The 18,739-nt window shown below is 38.5% G+C and overlaps 1 protein-coding gene across 2 annotated transcripts in view; it reads right to left on the bottom strand.

Annotated features, from left to right (window-relative positions):
• Nucleotides 1-18,739, bottom strand: part of LOC306984308 (glucocorticoid receptor-like) — a 76,108-nt gene that overhangs the window by 11,860 nt on the left and 45,509 nt on the right. The window contains exons 3-6 of one of the 2 annotated variants that reach the window (XM_079585536.1): nucleotides 13,700-13,854; nucleotides 8,727-8,753; nucleotides 5,717-5,833; nucleotides 1,010-1,288 (exon numbers count right to left, since the gene is read on the bottom strand). In XM_079585536.1, the coding sequence (XP_079441662.1) occupies nucleotides 1,010-1,288; nucleotides 5,717-5,833; nucleotides 8,727-8,753; nucleotides 13,700-13,854 (578 nt within the window). The remainder of the gene's footprint in view (nucleotides 1-1,009; nucleotides 1,289-5,716; nucleotides 5,834-8,726; nucleotides 8,754-13,699; nucleotides 13,855-18,739) is intronic. The other variant, XM_079585537.1, reaches the window with a different exon arrangement.

Below are 18,739 nucleotides of genomic sequence, written 5' to 3'. Positions count from 1 at the left end.
CTGTTCTGATTTTGACATGATTTTGATGTCACTAAAATCAAAACCAAATATTCTTTCCTGACATCAAAACCTTCCTAAGACACTGGGCTTTATTCATGAAACTGGAGCAGAACAAATTTGTGTAAATTGTTCATGAAACCATTCTTACATAAAATGTCAGATTCAATTGAATAAAAAAAAAATCATTAGGGCCAGATATACACATCACATTAGGAAACAGAGGGAAATCTTCATCTTTGAACTTCCACTTGTGTGTCATGTTTTCAAGAGGTGGCCTGATGGAAAGAGACTGGTAACCCGGAGGTTGCGGGTTTGATTCTCGATACTGGCAGGAAATGATGAGCAAGGCATCAAACACGCAATCGCTCCCCGGACGCCGCAGTGAATGGCTGCCCACTGCTATGGGTGTGTGTGTTCACGGTTTGCAGTGTGTGTATGTGTGTGTGTGTGTGTACTAACTTGGATGGGTTAAATGCAGAGGACAAATTCGGAGTATGGGTTACCATACTTGACCTCCACGTCATGTCACTTAAAAAATAATGACTTGTGTTGTCAGAATGCTAAAATGGCTATAGTATATTTTTTCCATCTACTGTACATGTCTCTTTAAAGGGGATGTACAGCTCGAAATGAGTTTGCTCAACCATGTGGTTCTTTTGTAATCCTCTTCCACAAGCATTTTTGCCCAGTAAGCCCATCACACACTGCCAGAGCAGAATATCATGTGCTTCTCTTCTCACGTCTTTGGTCGGTGATGAGTTTCTACTAGCCCATTAATTTTAAAATAAAGCAAAGTAAAATAGTGCTGAGAAATCGATTAATCGCATCGAACATACTAGTTTGTATAATATATGTGTGACATAAACATAATAATATATATACACACATATACGTATTATATAAACACTTATTTATATATATATAAACACTATGCGATTAATTGCGATTAATCGAGTTGACAGCACTAGTTCTGGCATGATATAAGGTATGGATCATTCTGAGGACTCACCAGGAAGGGCTTTGGCCCACTTGACTGCAGAGACGACTTGGCGGCCGCCCAATCGGTTAAGTGTCGTCATGAGGCGGGTGGAGGTGTCCGGGATGGTGCTGTCGTACCCCGAGTAAATGATCTCCGGCTCGATGGCTTTGAGCAGGGACAGCATGGTGGGCACCAGCTGGGGCATGGCCTTGGGCACCAGCGAGCACATGTGCTCATCGGGCAGAGTGGGCGCCTGCTCACTTGAGGACGAATGTCCCCGCAACCGCATCAGTTTCTTGTTTTTTCGAGCTGAAATAAAAGAGAAAAATGTGAATCTTAATGAATCAATGAAGACATTGATCTAACAAACGATTTCATCTGAATGTTTAATATGGCAAGACATTGACACAAATTTCATGATTCGATTTAAAATTTCTTCAAAGAAAAATTATGTAAACTATACAAGGTACATCACTATATTATTTAAGGTTAAAATTAATTGATTTACACATAAGGAAGTTATTTGTAACAATGTTTTAATAATACATTTTTATTGACATTATTATGTTTCTAATCATATACTTTTTTTAAATATAAACATTTAAATGGTGGCTGCCATAAAAACATGAAGGATTTATTCAAACACATTAAATACTGAAGAACAGGTTAAGTAAAAATACAATGAATATGCAATATGATGCATATATTTAGCAAAATGCTCCTCTCCATGTAATTTTTTCTACCCGATTAATGAGTTTTTGGGACATTGAATGTCTTTCCTGAGGTAAATGTGATGTCCGTGACATTAGGTGCGCTCACTCCATGTCGTAATTACCGTAGCGATTCTGAAATGTAAAAAAGCCTTCACGTGCTTGTAGAACTTGTACTTACAATGTGTAATTTTCTGAGAGCTATGAATTGTGCCATGTGGCCGCTGTACCACCTGACCACTGCAGATTTAAGATGTTTTCGGCTTGAAGCAAAGTGCCGTGAGAGCGATTCGAAAGCATACGGAGCTTTATTTACGGTAATTACGACATGGCGTGAACGCATCAAATGCTTACAAGTGGTTTTATTGAAGACTTTACGCGATTGAAACACTGATTGCGTGATGACATGACGGATTTCTGTAAGTTGCACTGTATCTTTTAACATACCTCTTGTTGTTCATTCATGTTTTTTTGTTGTTGTTGCTGTAACTAGTAGTAAAGCGGAAGAGATGATATGTTAACGCGAGCTCCGTTCTGCCGCTTCGCTTAAACTGCTATGCGATCTGTCGCGCCAAAAAAATAATAATTTCACAATAAAAATGACAGAATTTGACAGCTGAGACTTTGTTTTATACCAAAAGTAACAGCACAAAGCTTATTGCGATTTATTTGATTGGAAGCGATACGAAGCTTTGTTCATACAGCAACTGAAAACAACACAGACTGAAAGATCGATGCTTGGGATTTAAGTGCAGACACTTACATGACTAAATAGACTTTGATCTTTTATCTTGATACAGCCTTTGGGAAATTAATTCTCACATCTTCTGTTGCTGTTCAGGTTTTGTAAATGATTCAGTGACAAGGATCTCAAAGATGAATAACAAAGCAATCTAGTTTAAACCACATGTGCCAAGTTCTAAGAACAATCATTGCTGAACAACGTTTGAACATCTTCAAAACAAGTAAAAAATTCATATGGTGAGTACAAAGTACATTTTCTGTGCACGTCAAGTCACATTTATTTACAATTAGTTCCATTAGTTAACATGAACTTGCCATGAAAAATACTTTTTAAAGCATTTATTAATCTTAGTGTTCATTTCAGGTTTCAGCAACTACATTATTAAAATCAAAAGTTGTATCCAATAATATTATTTATACTACGGGGCTGTTGAATGCTTGAATCTGATTGGTTGACAAACGTTTTAAGGTGTGATATTATTTTCAGGGAAACGCATGACTAAAGTAGACCCAGGCAGGTCTTGACCGCATTACAGTTGCATATCACCTCGCCAATTAATGTCAGTTATTTCAAAGGTCTTTACAGCTGACAACAGAAAAAAAAAAAAAAAAAAAAAAAAAAACACACACTGACCAAATAAATCAATATAGTAAACAATAGGAGAAAACAATCAAAATATTTCCATGTTTTTTTTTTGCCACACGATTACATTTTACTATTTACGGAAAGTAAACTCTCTTTCTCCTGCTCTCTCTCCCACTCAAACACACACACACACATACAGTAAGCACACACTCGGACAGTAAAATAGTTTAACATGATATTTCTCATTGGCAAGGTAATACTGGTGCTGTTCTTGGAGCAGATGGACGTACAGTTTCGCTTTTAGTATGACACCGTTGAGACGCACAGACTCGGGTAATTCACATCCGCTTAATCTCTCTCTCTCTCTCTCTCTCTCTATAACTGTATTAATAACTGCAATAGACTGCTATCAGCGGAAGTGTCGAAATCTCAGAAAAGCCAGTAAACTCTTCTTTGTTGCTTTGTTCAATAAGGCAACTATCTGAGGAATCATTTGGTGTTCAAAAAATGTGGTAATAAGGTAATGTCAAACGTTATGTCGTATATCAGCGGTCTACTTCTGCAGCATTATTGTTTTCAATTAGTCAAAACAAAAGAGCAAGACAGTTTCCTGCACAACAAGTGTTATTTTCCAAATATTCTTTTTCATGTCAAGTCTTTTCTTTTAGGAAGGAATGTATTTTGACGTTGTTAATGAAATTCGGTCTGATAAAATGACCACAGGTAAATAAATAAATAAAGATGAGAATAGCAATAATAAAAATGTGTATTCAAGTTAATTGTATGGATTTCTGTGTGTGTGTGTATAAACAGACCTGAACAACCAAAAGCAGAAGCCCGCATCAAAGCTAATTAAAGTGAACAAATCCAGATTCTAATGTTCTATTAAAGACAATGTTCTCAAGTGATAATGAGAGTAAATAAGAATTAGCATGTGCTTTTTAGTCATTTATTGTGAACTCTGAGATCCTATATGAAGGAATATTCTAGTGAATCTTTCAAATTTTAGCACTGACTATATGAATGGAGCTTAATACGGAGACATGACCGGCTGTGTGTTTTGATGTGCGAATGCCTCTTAAAGGTTTTCTCTCGTAAAATCCCCGTTCTGTTGATTGTGAGCTTACCATCAAGCACAATGTCATTTTGTCCCACTTTCTAAATTTTCTGCCATAAATGTTTCTATGGCAACTAAAAGCCTCTCTGGTACAACCCCAGATTTAGTTAGCAGCTCCTGCATCAAGGTCTTTTTTTCTCCTGTTTGGTGCTTCACGCAAATAAAGCATCCATAATTTTAAAGGCTTGCACGGAGACGGATGAATCCTGACCAATATCTGTGAAGTACATCACGCTGTCACTGCACTGCTGCCCTCTCAAAGCTTTCTGGACATCTTTTGCGCATGAAAGAAAAGTCTGCACAAACAGTCTTTGGTCTGACCGTGCTTTCACCACCTACTTAAAGGGGTCATGACATGAGAAACCAAATTTGCCTTGATCTTTTGGTATATAAGAGGTCTTTGTACCAACGTGTTTGTTTAAAACGTCCTGCAAGTTTCATAGCTTAAGACGTCCTCCCCATTATAAACGAATCATTTATTTAATCAAGCTCTAAATACAGCTCGTTCTGGATCCATGGTAAGAAGTGACGTCACGGTACGAAGTGACGTACCAGCGTTTGCATATAGACCGTCTCCAGCACAAGACAACTACGCTTAAAGCGCAAGGCAACTACGCTCATTTCGTATCGTTGTCGCGCCCGCGCGCCTCACAAGTGTTCAGTCGACGGACAGCGAGTGGGTCTGTGTACAGGGAAATTACGATGCAGCAGATGTGCTGTTCCTGGCTGTGGACAAACAACATCTTTGAATACGCTGCGAAAGATCCAGTCGTCAGGGAAAAATGGATGCACTTTATTTTTTGCGGACGTCTCAGTCACGGCAGTGTTAGTTTAAGCGTTTGTTCTGTACATTTGAAGGATGACTGTTTTGAGAACAAATCCCAAAATTATGCTGGCTTTGCCAGAAAACTGTTGCTCAAAGATAAGTCCGTGCCGACTATTCTGGGCTCAACGACGACGCAAACTGTAAGTAATGCATTTAAAACTTTAAACTACTTTTAAAATACACTGAATGCGCAAATGTTCTGGCTGGGGGCGTTAATAATTGATGCATAGGCACTGACGTTATCCAATCATAACAGTGGGCGTTAACACTGAACTCTTAAAGGGGAAACACCCCCAAAACAGACTGTTTGAATCAGAGGATGAGAAACAGGGAAAAGGTCATAAATCACTACATTTTAAAAGTTTTTTGTAAAAAAAACTATAGTAATACTATAATTGCACCTAAGGGAACATAATAATAAAATAAAAAAAAACATGTCATGACCCCTTTAAGGACGTGCACTGGAAAAAAAAAGTGTATTCTTTTAAAAGAAATACTGGAACTGGATTATTTGATGACATTTTATTCAGTTGACATTTCTCGATCATTAATGCGAAAAGTGTACCATATTAAAATTGAGTTTTTTCCTTCAAAGCGGTTCAATCGGAATCTATAATTTTTGGGAAAGTCCTCACAAATGTCACTCCTAGTTACTTGCTGGTTTGCGCTCCTGTGCTGTGGCATATAAAGGTCATATAAATCACTCAAGTGAGCCACATGACAACCGCTCATCAATCCATCAGAGCATCCTCACCTTCCAGATTCATGCCGGCCTGAAGACACTTGCGGAAGCGGCATGCCGGGCAGTTTTTCCTCCTTATCTTGTCGATAATGCAATCATTTCTTCCAGCGCAGAGATAGTTGTGCTGCCCTGGAATAAAGAATTACAATTACAATGAGCGCCTCTGATGTTTTGGGGTTATAGCCCCCCCAAAAAACCCCAGATAGACTTTGCAGTAAAGTGACAACTGAATCCATAGTTATGTAGGTTTAAATTTTCACTGTAGGCTCAGCAACAATCAGGGAAAAAAGTGACAAACCGATTAAGTGTCCTAAAAGTAAAGGTAGAAGTAAAACTAACTATAGGGGCTTTCGCACCGGAGGAACCTTTTCATAGTTCCTAGAACTATTGGCTGGTGTTCCCGGTTTTTGGCGTGTTCGCACCGCAGGAACTAGGAACGATTTTAGTTCTAGGAACTCCTTTTGGACGAACTAATTTAGCTCCTACAGTACTTCAGAGTGGGGTCTAAACCAGCACTATAGGAACTATCCGTGACGATTGTCCGAACGCACGCGAAACACCAGCACCCGCCATTTTTTAAAAAGGCTGTGTAAACAGATTATAGCCTATATATTTACTCCAGAAACTAACTCTACGGACATGGAAAACAGTGATTGGTCCTCTTAACCTTTACACTGAGGAGAAAATCCAACGCGACTTTGAGGGGACCAAGAGAAACATGATTATGCATTTCTGCTTAGCTAGCAACACTGGACATCAACCACACGGCATACGCTAATACCTTGTCATATACTGTCTACTTTCTATGTATAACAGTTCTATCTAATAACGTATTACAGGACTGTTAGACAGATCGTGAACACGGAGAATGCGAGCGCTGTGAGCTCAGGCTCTGGCTGGCGTTCTCAGAGAAGTCAAAATAAAGGTCCTATAAAAATCCACGCTATAAAAATTAATTCACAACAACACTTCAGAGTTCCTACTGGCGGTGCGAATGCAACAAGGAAATGTTCCTAAGGGAACCATTAGTTCTCGGGGAACCATCCTGGTGGCTAGATCCTAGATCTATCCGGTGCGAAAGACCCTCATAGATACGGTTAAATGCAGTGCTGACATTGACAATCAAATATGAGTATGGAACACTGTGAATAAAAATGAAATGATATTCTGCATTTCCATTTGTGTTTCATGGAAATAATAAAAAAAAATGATACAATTCTTCTTAAAGAAATAATAGAGGGCTGGATGACGTGAAGGTGTCGATGACATAGTAAAGGTGTTGTGACACAATGTTTAGTTTTGGTTGAAGCATCCCTGTAAAAAAGCCATTCCAGCACATGCTGTACACATTCTGAGAACATAACGGTTCTGAAACTCCTGAAAGCTTTAAGTCAGACATGCTTGGAATTATTACAGACTTGTAAGCCAAACCAGATGAATAATCAAACGCCACCTCTACCAATCTACTGCCAAGCACTCAGCCAAGGACCTTTGAGGATCCCTCCATTTGGTGTGGAGAACGTGCCATCCAACAGTCTGTAGAGACCCAACTTACAGAATTGTTCATTTTGAAGCATTTTGAAGCATCCAATTGCCAAGTATATGCTGCCATTAAAAACAGTTTCTGTCTCTTTGCTCTATTTCTCTCTAACTATAACATTGCATGGAGGTTTTAGTGTGACAATCTAATAAGAAGCTATACAGAATGTTCTCGAATTGTTATTTTTACATTATATGTGATAATGAAGTGTTCTGCTGTTTAGTTACTGTCTATATGCATGTACTATATAATGCATACATATGTTTGATGCAGTGTTTGTCCACAATGACCTTGAACTTGGGAAACGCACTTTTAATGTCAAAAAACAACATTACCAAAATATTTCGGGAACCATGCATGGAAATGCATTTAAGTAGTGACAATTGTTTACATTACATCTGCATAGAGAAGATTGAGAAAACTTTAGATAATATATCTTTAATTAAGCATATTTTTTATAGAAGCAACTTTATTAAGCATATTTTTCCCCTGATGAATAAAGCTTGGAAATCCATTTATGTGTGCCTTTCAACTAAATGGATTAGGAAAAGTTATCAAAAGACAATTTAGCTTTATCCTCATTTCCCGGAAAACAGCTTGACACCCCACGTCCTCTTTTCATTAACTGTTCAAATAAAACAATAATGTCTCAAACATGTTTAGCAGGCTTGAAGCACTCTGACTCAAATGTCTTCCCATTAGTCATAGTAAAGACACATCAACAAAACCAGTCAATGCAAATGCACTCATACGGCAACTCACGGGCACTAACTGTGATGCAAGCAACATCAAGTCAAGTGCAAACTATGATGATTATCAGAATGCAAACTAAAGGCTAATAACTAATGCAGTTAACATGCCTGTGAGCAGGGTCAGAAATCAACTTGGGTTGAATAACAGTGACAAAAATGTCCTAAAATATGAACAGTATCAGAGGCAAGAGCTGTTCTAGCTAATATAAAATGCTGAAAAATCATAATCAACTTTTAAAAATTCAAACATTAAGAAAATATTCATAAACTTAACATAGAGGTTAGTAGATTGATGTAATCAAACACATGTGCCCGCCAATTATTTCAAATATATTTGAACAGTGTTCATTGTGTTATAATATCTTGTGCATTATTGTCAGCTACTTGAATTTAATGCTGAATTGATTTTACACATAATGGCCATAACTGAGCCATAATAATGGCCAATATTGAAAATATGTTGTTTGACATAATTGGAGAACATGTTTTTTGTGTTTTTATTTGGTTAGAATGAAAAAAAAAAAAACCCTGATAAAGGTGAAAAAAAGGAAAAAATCTAGCTAACCATTAATTTGTGACAGTGCTTGTGGGTGATTTCTTTTCCCGCTCCAAGGATTGAGCTTCATTGTACCAGTGTTACTACTATGAATTATTAGACAAAAGCATTTAAGCACAGGTGCATTGTGGGGCGACTGTTAGCAAAAGCATTATTTAAAGTGAATTTATTTACCATCTGTGTTTTGCCGCGCTCTCCATCCTTCACCATTGCCAGAGCAACCGAAGAAATCAGGGAAGAAAAACAAAAATAACAGATATAAGTGTTTCAGGTGCTGAAAACACAGCTCAGTTCATGCTGACACTTTGACAACAAATGATGTTGGTTAGCGGAAGTTATTCATTTCAGTTTAGCTACAACTATGAATTTTACAATATGAAGAATCCTCTATGCAGGACACATTCATATCTGTTATTTTTGCATAAAAAGATTCACGCCTTCTCGCCACAAAAACAGTCGTTTCACAAAAACCACCTTTAAACAGTGTCCAGCTGTCCACACAATTAGTCTTTTAGTCACACTGAAGGCTAAAATACTGTGCAACTGTTACAGATTTTTATATAACTGTTTCGTTTTCATGGACTTTTAGTTTGTATATCTTAAAGGATAATTCCGGTATTTAACACCTTGAGTCTATATTGTAGTTTGTTTTGGATGAACAAGAGTGGTGGACAACATTTTTTTGACAATGGTTCCTCTCTTGAGTTTTTGACTATATAAGAATTGGCCATGGACCCATTTAACATTGGAGTCAATGTGCATGTCCGAAAATGTCATTAAAACAACCTTTAACATTAGTTTTCAAAACTGTGCAACTCACCGAGTGATTAGTGGTGTTAGTTGATGTTCCAGAAACAAAAAGTGTTGCGAAATACAGTTTCTGTCGTGTTTTATTCGTCATTGAGCGGAAGTTACACGGTTGTGAAGTGTCTGAAAAAATAGTTCCACTATAGCAAAATAAACGGATTGGAATCATATATTGCGACGATATATTGTTTATAATCATCAACGAACACCACTAACCACTCGGTGAGTTTAACAGTTTTGTAAACGAACATTATTGGCTGTTTTAATGACATTTTCAGACATGCACATTGACTCCAATGTTAAATGGGTCCATGGCCAATTCTATTATAGTCAAAAACTCGAGAGAGGAACCATTGTCAAAAAAATTTTGTCCACCACTCTTGTTCATCCAAAACAAACTACAATATAGACTCAAGGTGTTAAATACCGGAATTATCCTTTAAGTTTTCTGGTTTCCTTTGTTTGACTTTCCCACCACTCTTTAGTTATCATGGTTACTAATATGATTCTTTCTTTTAGTTCAGCTGTGTTTCATTTATGAACCTTGTTTGTACTACTGCTTAAGGTCCTCCTTTTCTTTTGTTCGGTGTCCGGTCTCACCTGTGTAATAGTGATGGGAACTTCCGATCATTTTACAGACTCTCGTTTGATCTCGTTCATTAACATTATCTTTATACGAGTCATTTCGTTAATTTGAGTGGCTTTAAATGTTATACTTTTAACAGCCAAATTCCCTGAACACATCCACCTACACAATCTTGATCATATTTTGAATTAAGAAATCATTATAATGCATCCTTCTGAGTCTTTTGTTCATTTGTCACAGACGAAATTAATTCACGAATGACCCATCACTACTGTGTAAAGAGTGTTTGCACCTAACTTTTGTTCTGTGGCTATGTGAATTATTATTAAAACTTTGTGTTAAAACTTCACCATCATCTTTGGGCATTTGTCTGCAACACATCGTGACAGAAGACCGGATCCAGAATTGATTATGCAGCTTAATTTACTGCATTGGCCCGGAGAGGCCTGGAAATGATGAACTTTACAGTAAAGTTTTGCTGCCTCGCCAGCAGCGCTTCTTTTGACGAAGAGACCATCAAGTCATTGTATTGATTGGGGCAAATTACCATCAACCTGTAGATCTCCCAGAGCGTCTACCCCAATCAGACTACAGCTAGACCTAGACCCCAGCCCCATGGAGATTTCGTGATGAATGAGCCAGAGCCAACTGAAGTGAGGACACCGCCGTCCATCGCCCCGGAGCCGGACCCCCCAGAGTGAGTCTGACCAGGGGTGTGAGCCAGTGACATCTGTGGCAGGGGGAAACCTGGTGGAATTGGACAAAGAGGCCTGGCTGATAGATTGGGACACTGAGGTACTGCCTCCCACTCTGAATCATTTGTTCCTTCATCACCACTTGTTCAAGCCCGCATTGAGAATGTATCGTCAACCTTTATGGACTTTGAAATATCAACATTGATCCTGTCGAGCTTCCCTCTCTCACCCTCATCGCAGAGTTCAGTCAGTCCTCCAGCTCCGCCTCAGCTGGATGCCAGCAGCCCTTCATTGTCCCCTGTGATGCCTTGAGCTGTTGTAAAGCCTCAGGTCGGGCAATCACCAGTTTTGCTGAAGCGAGAGGATCCCTCGGCTCCACCTTGGGCCTCAAATCCCCTCGCTCCACCTCACACCGTCGACCTGTCGGCTCCTCCCACCCTGGGCTCCACCAGAGACCCTCGGCCTTACGGCTTCACCGGGTTCCCTCGTCCCGCTGGCTCAACCTTGGTTATTTGTCAGTCTGCCTGCGCCATGGACTAACAAGCCTTCGGCTGCACTAGGTCTGTCCACCCCTACGGCTTCAGCGGGTTACTCCTTCCCCCTGCCTTGATCCCACCGGCTCCGCCTCAGTCCTCGGGCACTCTGGCTCCACCTCAGATGCTCGTCACTGCAACTGCACTTTGGTCTCCAGTGCCAGCGGTGTCACTCAAGTCCATCAGCTCTCCGTCTGCACCATGGGATCCCCTGACATCGGCTCCATCTCCGTCGGGCGTTCCACGGACGTCATCAGCCACAATGTAAACTTGCAACTCCTCCCTCCTGCGACTCCGCCGTGGGCTGTCAATCCATGCTGTGCTCTGGGTCTCTACCACCTGGCAACTCCGTCACTCATCACCATCATGGATACTTCCACCATCATCGCCTGCAGGGTCTTGTCTGCCTGCTCTTACCATCCCTTCGCCATCTCCTCGCCCTCCACCTAAGCCGCCGCATTCTCCATGCCACGGCACGATATATACCCAACGGAACTTTTTTCTGTACTTTAGGCATGTTTACCTCAATAACTGTAAAGAAACTAAGTAATTTATAGATGTGTCATTGACCTTATGCCATTTCTGCCTTATTCACTGTCTGCATTTTTTTTTATGTTAGCATACTGTAATATTTACCTGTATGAGTTTATTCCAAAGATAGTTTCTATCATTTTAGGTAGTTTTTAATCACACTGATGTAAGTTAAAATATTTTTTTAATTTTTTTTTATAAGTTTGGTTTTAGTTAATTATTTGATGCTATAAAAATGGGAGTGTGGTGTCATGATTGACAGCTGAGATTGACATATTCTCTAAAGGAAGTAGTCACTGAGGCACCAACGGACTTTTTCCGGGAGGAGATTGGAGCTTTACCTTTATTTTCTACTTTTCCATATTTCACATCAACATAACGAGTTGTTCTGCAGTAAACTGTACTAACCGATTATGCGGGAGTGTGGGCGGGAACTTGATACCGAGGCTCCACTTCAAGCTCACTTCACAGGTTCCGAATCAACGCAATATTGGGACATTGGTGGCTTCACTTTTCTACAAAAGAAGATAGTGAAGGTGTGTCATCCATCTTTTTGATGGGGTTTTCTTCAGGATTATGGGTAACGTAGTTCTCCACTGTTGTTGTTTTTTTTATGCAACTGAAATGACTTGTGTACATAGCTTCTACAGAAACACCATCTCTTCAACCTCTGAGTACGTGAAAGGTCTGTTCTGAAAAGTAATCTAATTTGAGGAGAAAATGAATTGTATTTTATTTGTGGAACTTTATTTTGTGCTCTTCAGAGAATGGATGGTGGATAAAGCCAAAGGAGTAGATATTATGCAGGTGCCCTGTGGTTCAGTATTCGGATGGAGCATGTGTTTAAACAGGAGGGTATTTTGTCAGGTAGCCAAGCACACATGCTTTATTGCTGCATGCTCTTTTTCTAGACACATTCTGTTACAACTCTCAAAAAAATCTCTCATCTCAAGGTAACACCTCCACAGGAAACCACACTATGACAATGTGACATTTTTTTTTTTCCTGTGATTAATTGAGGCAAACCTGATCATCTGTCTACTGAGGTTTACAGAAACTCTGATTGATGGAGTAGATCACACAGAAATGACTCAAAGGATACAGATTAAGCTTATGCTCAGGACACAGTGTAGGTGACTCTTTTTAGGGGAAAAAAGAGCAGTGGTTCAGAAGTGTGTGTAAATGAGAAATATTTCAGATTCTCCACTGTTTCTAGGTCACTAATTCTGACACTGACCATGTGAACCACATTGCACTAAAGGTCAGATGTTCCTGCTTTCATTAAAAGCACAGAAAATGCCCTTGTGAACAGTCTCAAACCGTGCTGAATGACTTTAGATTCCACTTGTGGAATGAATTTTTCCTCCCAACTTTTGTTCCCTAATGTTTTTACACTTTTGAGCTACTCATGCTTTCAAACACAAGCTGGAAATGGCTACTTATGACCACATATTGAGTGATTTACAAAAGGATCACAATAATAAATCTAAACCTTGCAATATCAGAATTAATGCACAAATATTAAATGCACACTCACCGGACAATTTCAAATAATACCATTAGTGAGTATATTATTTAACCTTCATTAAATAATACATAAAATAAATGCTCATTTAATTTCATCAATTGTCTGTGCAACTAATTTGCTACGTACTATTAAATTGTTTTTATGCATTTCCTATATAAACTAGAGGTTAGGGCATTAAATATCAAAGGGTCTTGTGCTATAAATTAAAATGTTGTGTACATTCCAAAAAGAAATCACACTTTTAACATACAGATGGCCTAACAGACATGGACAAAATAATCAAAACTCTATTTTGAGTGCATTTTATCAGCCATTGTACGCTATTCAAAATGTATTCAACAGGACAACCTAATTACATGCAATTAATTTGTTGTTCACTGTATAATAAAATGAGAATCAACGCATTTGTCAGCCCAGTGCGGTCAAAAAGGAAGATGAAGTAGTAAGTGTAAGTCGTGCAGGCTCACCCTCTACGGCTCTCTTGAAGAAAACCTTGCAGCTGCCACAGGTGAGCACCCCATAATGGCATCCGGAGGCCTCATCTGAGCACACCAAGCAGATCTTATGGCTGTTTCCGCTGGGCTTGCCTGATCCGGACGGATTGGAACTGCTCACTTCAGGCCTGGCCAAAGAGAAACAAAAGAATACAAAGAAAAAAAAGTTTAAGGCATTTCAAATGAAATTAAATAGCTCTTCTAATACAATCACCAAAAGACCCATATTTCACATTGGACATTAAGTGGCCACCTAAAAAAGTATTTAATATTGAGTTTAATGTAGCCTGCCTGCTATTACCAAGTCACAAATAAAGAGGCCTATGCACCAAAAAAACAAAACAAGAAATTTGATTGTACACGTAAAAAACACAAGTTTACTAAGAAAGTGCAGCACGAGCTCAGAACAGTTTCATTTCAGGCCGACCTCGATCGCCGTTACTACACCGAGCTGGGAGATCAAGCGAGAGAGTGTTTGAATTCGCCACAGTATTAATAACATTGAAGCGAGATCTAGTGAGAAGCATTCAAACTCAGTGCAGAATTATATTTAGACAATAGGAAAGTGACTATTATAAAAATCATCAAGAAATATTTATTGACAAATTTGCCACTTTTTTGAAGTATGAAGTAGCAAAAGTCTCATGAAAAACTAACTTTTCTATAAATTGCAACTGAATCACACAAAGCAAGATCTCTCCTTTCATAATGACTGAAGCTGTCGGTCAGTTCAGTATGATACTATAGAAAAACAATGGTACTTTTAATAAGTGTAAAATATATTTATAATTAGGTTTTTACACATTTCTGTTGTTAATAAAAGTTACATTTTATCTGCATCTCAACTCAAGCTCAGTGCTTTGCTGTCAAATGTCCAAGACATAAACATGTCATATTATTAGTAACTGCACTTATTAAATTACTTTTATGATTAAAAAAAGTTGAAATAAAAAATTTAATAAAAAAAGGTGCTGGTCCCACCATGTGTAGAAACTAGTGGCACCGGTGCTACTGCTCTCAATGTTAGTCTGAAGCCCTGGGCAATGTGCATGATGTATCCTAGCCAAAAAGGGCATGCTTGAACTGGAAGGAACATGAACCTGATAAAACGTAAAACCCTCGTGACAAAAGTGACCAAAAAAATCAGTTGTATCATAATCTTAGATTTAATTCAAATAATTGTGTAGCAATCTTTGTCAAATGTGGTAAAAAAAAAAAAAAAAAATGACATTGTGTACAAATCTTTCCAAATCTAGAAACACCGACATAAGGAATTTTAGTAACTCAAACAAAACATATCTTGCACAGATTATATGGCTTTGGCAAATCCAGGAACTATTTCTGGATTTGTTTCCTAACTTTTGTTTCCCGAAAGCATAAGGGACTGTTCACCCGGAGCCCTGTGTACCCTGACCTGACCAGCTCATTGCCATTTTAAGTCTGCAATACCTAGACAACTTTTACCCACATTTCTGCCCCGATTTACAGTCTGGATAAGTCGACGCTAGTTGCCGATTAAAGTCAGAGCAAGTCTGTAGACTTGAGCAGACAGATTTCACAGGAGGAAAAAAAAATTGCTTTAAACTTTGATTCCCAGTCGTAGGACATCAGATATTTTTTATATTTTAAGCAGATTTTAAAAATAATGTTTTTTTTTCATTTGTCATGCGCGAAGTTTGTATTCTCTGAGCTGTTTTTTTAAATTATATATCTATATTGATAATCTCTCAATGAATGGATGTTGTTTTTGAGTTCTAAGCTGTGAAAAAAGGCAATGAAAAAATATTTTCCTCAGTAACCATTTACAAAGTCAGCAAATGTATGATGCCTTGTGTTTTCAGATCTGTTCTATTCCAGCGTACAACATGACGCCATCCGAGGGTTAACACCATTAATCATCTGGCAGGAGATGCTCAGGACAGCTAATAATCACCGGTGGAAGAGTGCCACTGATCATCAACAACTGGTAGAGCACTCTCACTCTCCCGATAGGGCTTCATTTGTGCTGGTTTACCGCTTTGATGATCTGCTTTTCGGTATTACAAATCCCTGACACCTTCTCAAGTAACCAGAACTGTCTGACAGGTTAGCCAACATGCCGCAAGCTGCCATATTTAGCTCCCATCTGCATGAACACATTAAGCTGTGTGTCAGCTGATTGACAGGCTATTCGGAGCAGAGAAATACATTGTTGCGAGTAATACCTTCACACCCGTTTAAAAACGACACCAATTGCTATAAGGGTTTCAGGTTTCAGAATACTGTAATACCAGGCCCCATGTTTAGCTCACAAGAACGCTTGTATTCTAAAGCCCAACAAGTCTGACCTAAAGTTAGGTCTGCGGTTAGACCAGAGGGGTCACTAGAAAGATGATACCGCTCAAACCGGTGAGGCAGGCTCTGTTGTGGCAGCCAAAATCACTCACGCTATACTGCAATTCAGTTCAACTGACAAGTAGTATGAGTAATCATTTCCTTTAAACGCTTTCCTCCCTGTGAGTTACAAATGCTTATCAATCAGACGACCGTGCCTAATGATTTTTGATGAGATTCAACGATTTTGGATCCATTTCCATAAACCAGCAGTATTCAATTAGTTACAAGAGGTCCAGTCGCAACACTTATTTCCCAGCAAACTTGTGTATGGCTATGATGTGCATTTCAGAAGTATTTATTGTATGAATAGAAGGAAAAATAATAAACCCTAAAAAGTCATACAATAAATCTTAAAGGCACAATATGTAAGGTTTTTTAATTAAAATTTCACTAGATCAATGTTACATATTTTGTTGACTTGTGTACTTATATTATCCCAAAAGTTTCCAGCAGTGTTTAAATCCAGAGATATCAGCTATTTAAACCAGTGTAAAGTGTGTGTCATTGCGTCGCTAGGCCGGTTTTGCTTCTGTAGAAACCATGGAAAGTCGCTTTAATATATTATGTTTTATTAGACAGGTGAGCAACTGTTTGGACGTTTATTGACAGAAAGCTAATCATTGTTATATAGCTCGACACGGTTAGTCTGTGAATGTCTTGTTTTACCACGAGTGACGTATATGTAACATGCCTCAGAGACAGCACTATTTTGTCAAGTGGCTAACACAGCATAATCAGAAAGATCTAGGCTAGCTTCAAGCGTCAAGTTTATTTGTCATATGCACAAGATGTCAGTGACAGTTTGAACATTGTAATGCTTGTTGTGAGGCTCAGGCATTCAACAGCAGCAAATACAAATACAGATACAAATAAAAAGAGTAAGATGTGCAGCATGCGGTTTTTCAAAATCGTTGTTGAATACTGTTGATATATTAAAATGAACCCAAACACACACACCCCTCCCTTCATTGCACATTTATATTCCATTTGAATAAGATGTTATTAAATGTGTGCGCATACGCGGTTCTGGTTCATGTTTAAAGCACTTGAGTATATTAAATATGCCCATAAAAATTGTGAGCGTTCTTCCAATCATCGTGTTGTTCTTCCACGCAGAAACCTCATGTTGTTTGAATTCTCCACAGTAATGCGATCTCATGCGTAATACAGCGCCGTGATTGGGTTAAAAGAGTTCATTCTCATGAATAAATGCAGAGAAGCATCGTTCCGGCAGCCGATCACACACTCCGAAAGTACGCTTCTAGCTCACATGTGACGTTGCTTCGAGCAAGAAAAACAAAAGAGTTTTCAGCGATGTACATATGTTCACTTCTCTAAAAAAATAGTTTTGGGGTTACTTCAATATTATTCAATTCCATAAACCATTAATGGTATTAAAATTTCCTTTAAACTGCAAAACAATTAATGGCAGTATTAATGTCAGGTTTGCTACACAAAGACAGGAACAAAATAAGATTTAAATTAACCAGAAAAACAGGTACTAAAAAACGCCACCACCATAACTACCACTTTATGCACACTACTAATATTATGTGATCATATTTTAAACAAAGTTAGCAATAACATAAATTAATAAACAAGGACTGCAACGCCTGACGCAAGACTTGTTGGAGATCAGATTAATTGTCAATCAAGTTCTAAATAAAAAGAGAAAATAATCAAATTAGATGAATTACTTTTCATTTGCAAATGATTTAATATTATTGTAGCCAAAACATGGTGTAAGATCACTTATTTTTTAAGATAAATAAATTCAGATTTGGGTTAATCCACCAATATATTTATATTGATAATATTATTATTTTTCAACAGCAGAATACATTCTGTATAAGGAACAGCTCATCCAATGTGTATCCTGACGACCATAGTTTAGTTCTTCATTTATAAACCACATGCGTTTGTAGCAAGTCTGTCATTTTCTACATTGTGTAGATTATTTTTCCTGGATTGCAGGCGGTAATATTGTTCTGTTGCATAATCCAGCCTCTAATACCGAGAGTTATAGTCGAACGCTGCCAAATCCAGCGTGTGCCTGCGGGGTTTGTTGGTTTCTCCCTGCAGGATTTCTGGGATGTCGATTCGAGCTCCATCCAGCAGGTGGTGTGTGACCGTCTCTCTTCTTCTTGATATATTTCCTTCTACTCTCTGCTTGCACAACAAGCCCTTTGAGAATCCGAGACCTTCTCGGCACAAACACACACAGCTCCACATCATGAGAATGTAGTTCACTGACCTCAGCAATTAGTCGCCGCCTACTTGTTTGCAGGCCGAGCAGAAAAAAGATATGATCATAACCTAGTAGTGAGCTACCTAAACACTTTTAATGTGAACTGCTAAAGTGTTTTGGCACCACTGATGGTGAAATAAATGCAAATTCACTTGTGCCCCCGTAAAGCTCTGAATCATTTTCCAGACTGAACTGCTTCATTGCGCTCGAATAGTGAGGCTCTGAGGGCTGAACGTAGGCCACTATGCCGGGACGTGTGTTTTTTTCAATGGAAACTTTGTGTGTAGAATACATTTTAGAAAATAAACTCCTTTAAAACACTTTCACACTCTCACCAGTTCAGTTAATTTGTAGCAGTGTAAATTATGCATTGATTTTGTAGTTTTCTG

This window comes from Phoxinus phoxinus (assembly GCF_949152265.1).
Source record: "Phoxinus phoxinus genome assembly, chromosome: 17".
Lineage (NCBI taxonomy): Eukaryota > Metazoa > Chordata > Actinopteri > Cypriniformes > Leuciscidae > Phoxinus > Phoxinus phoxinus.
Note: the sequence above shows the minus strand (reverse complement) of the source record. Positions and strands in the feature narration are given on the sequence as shown.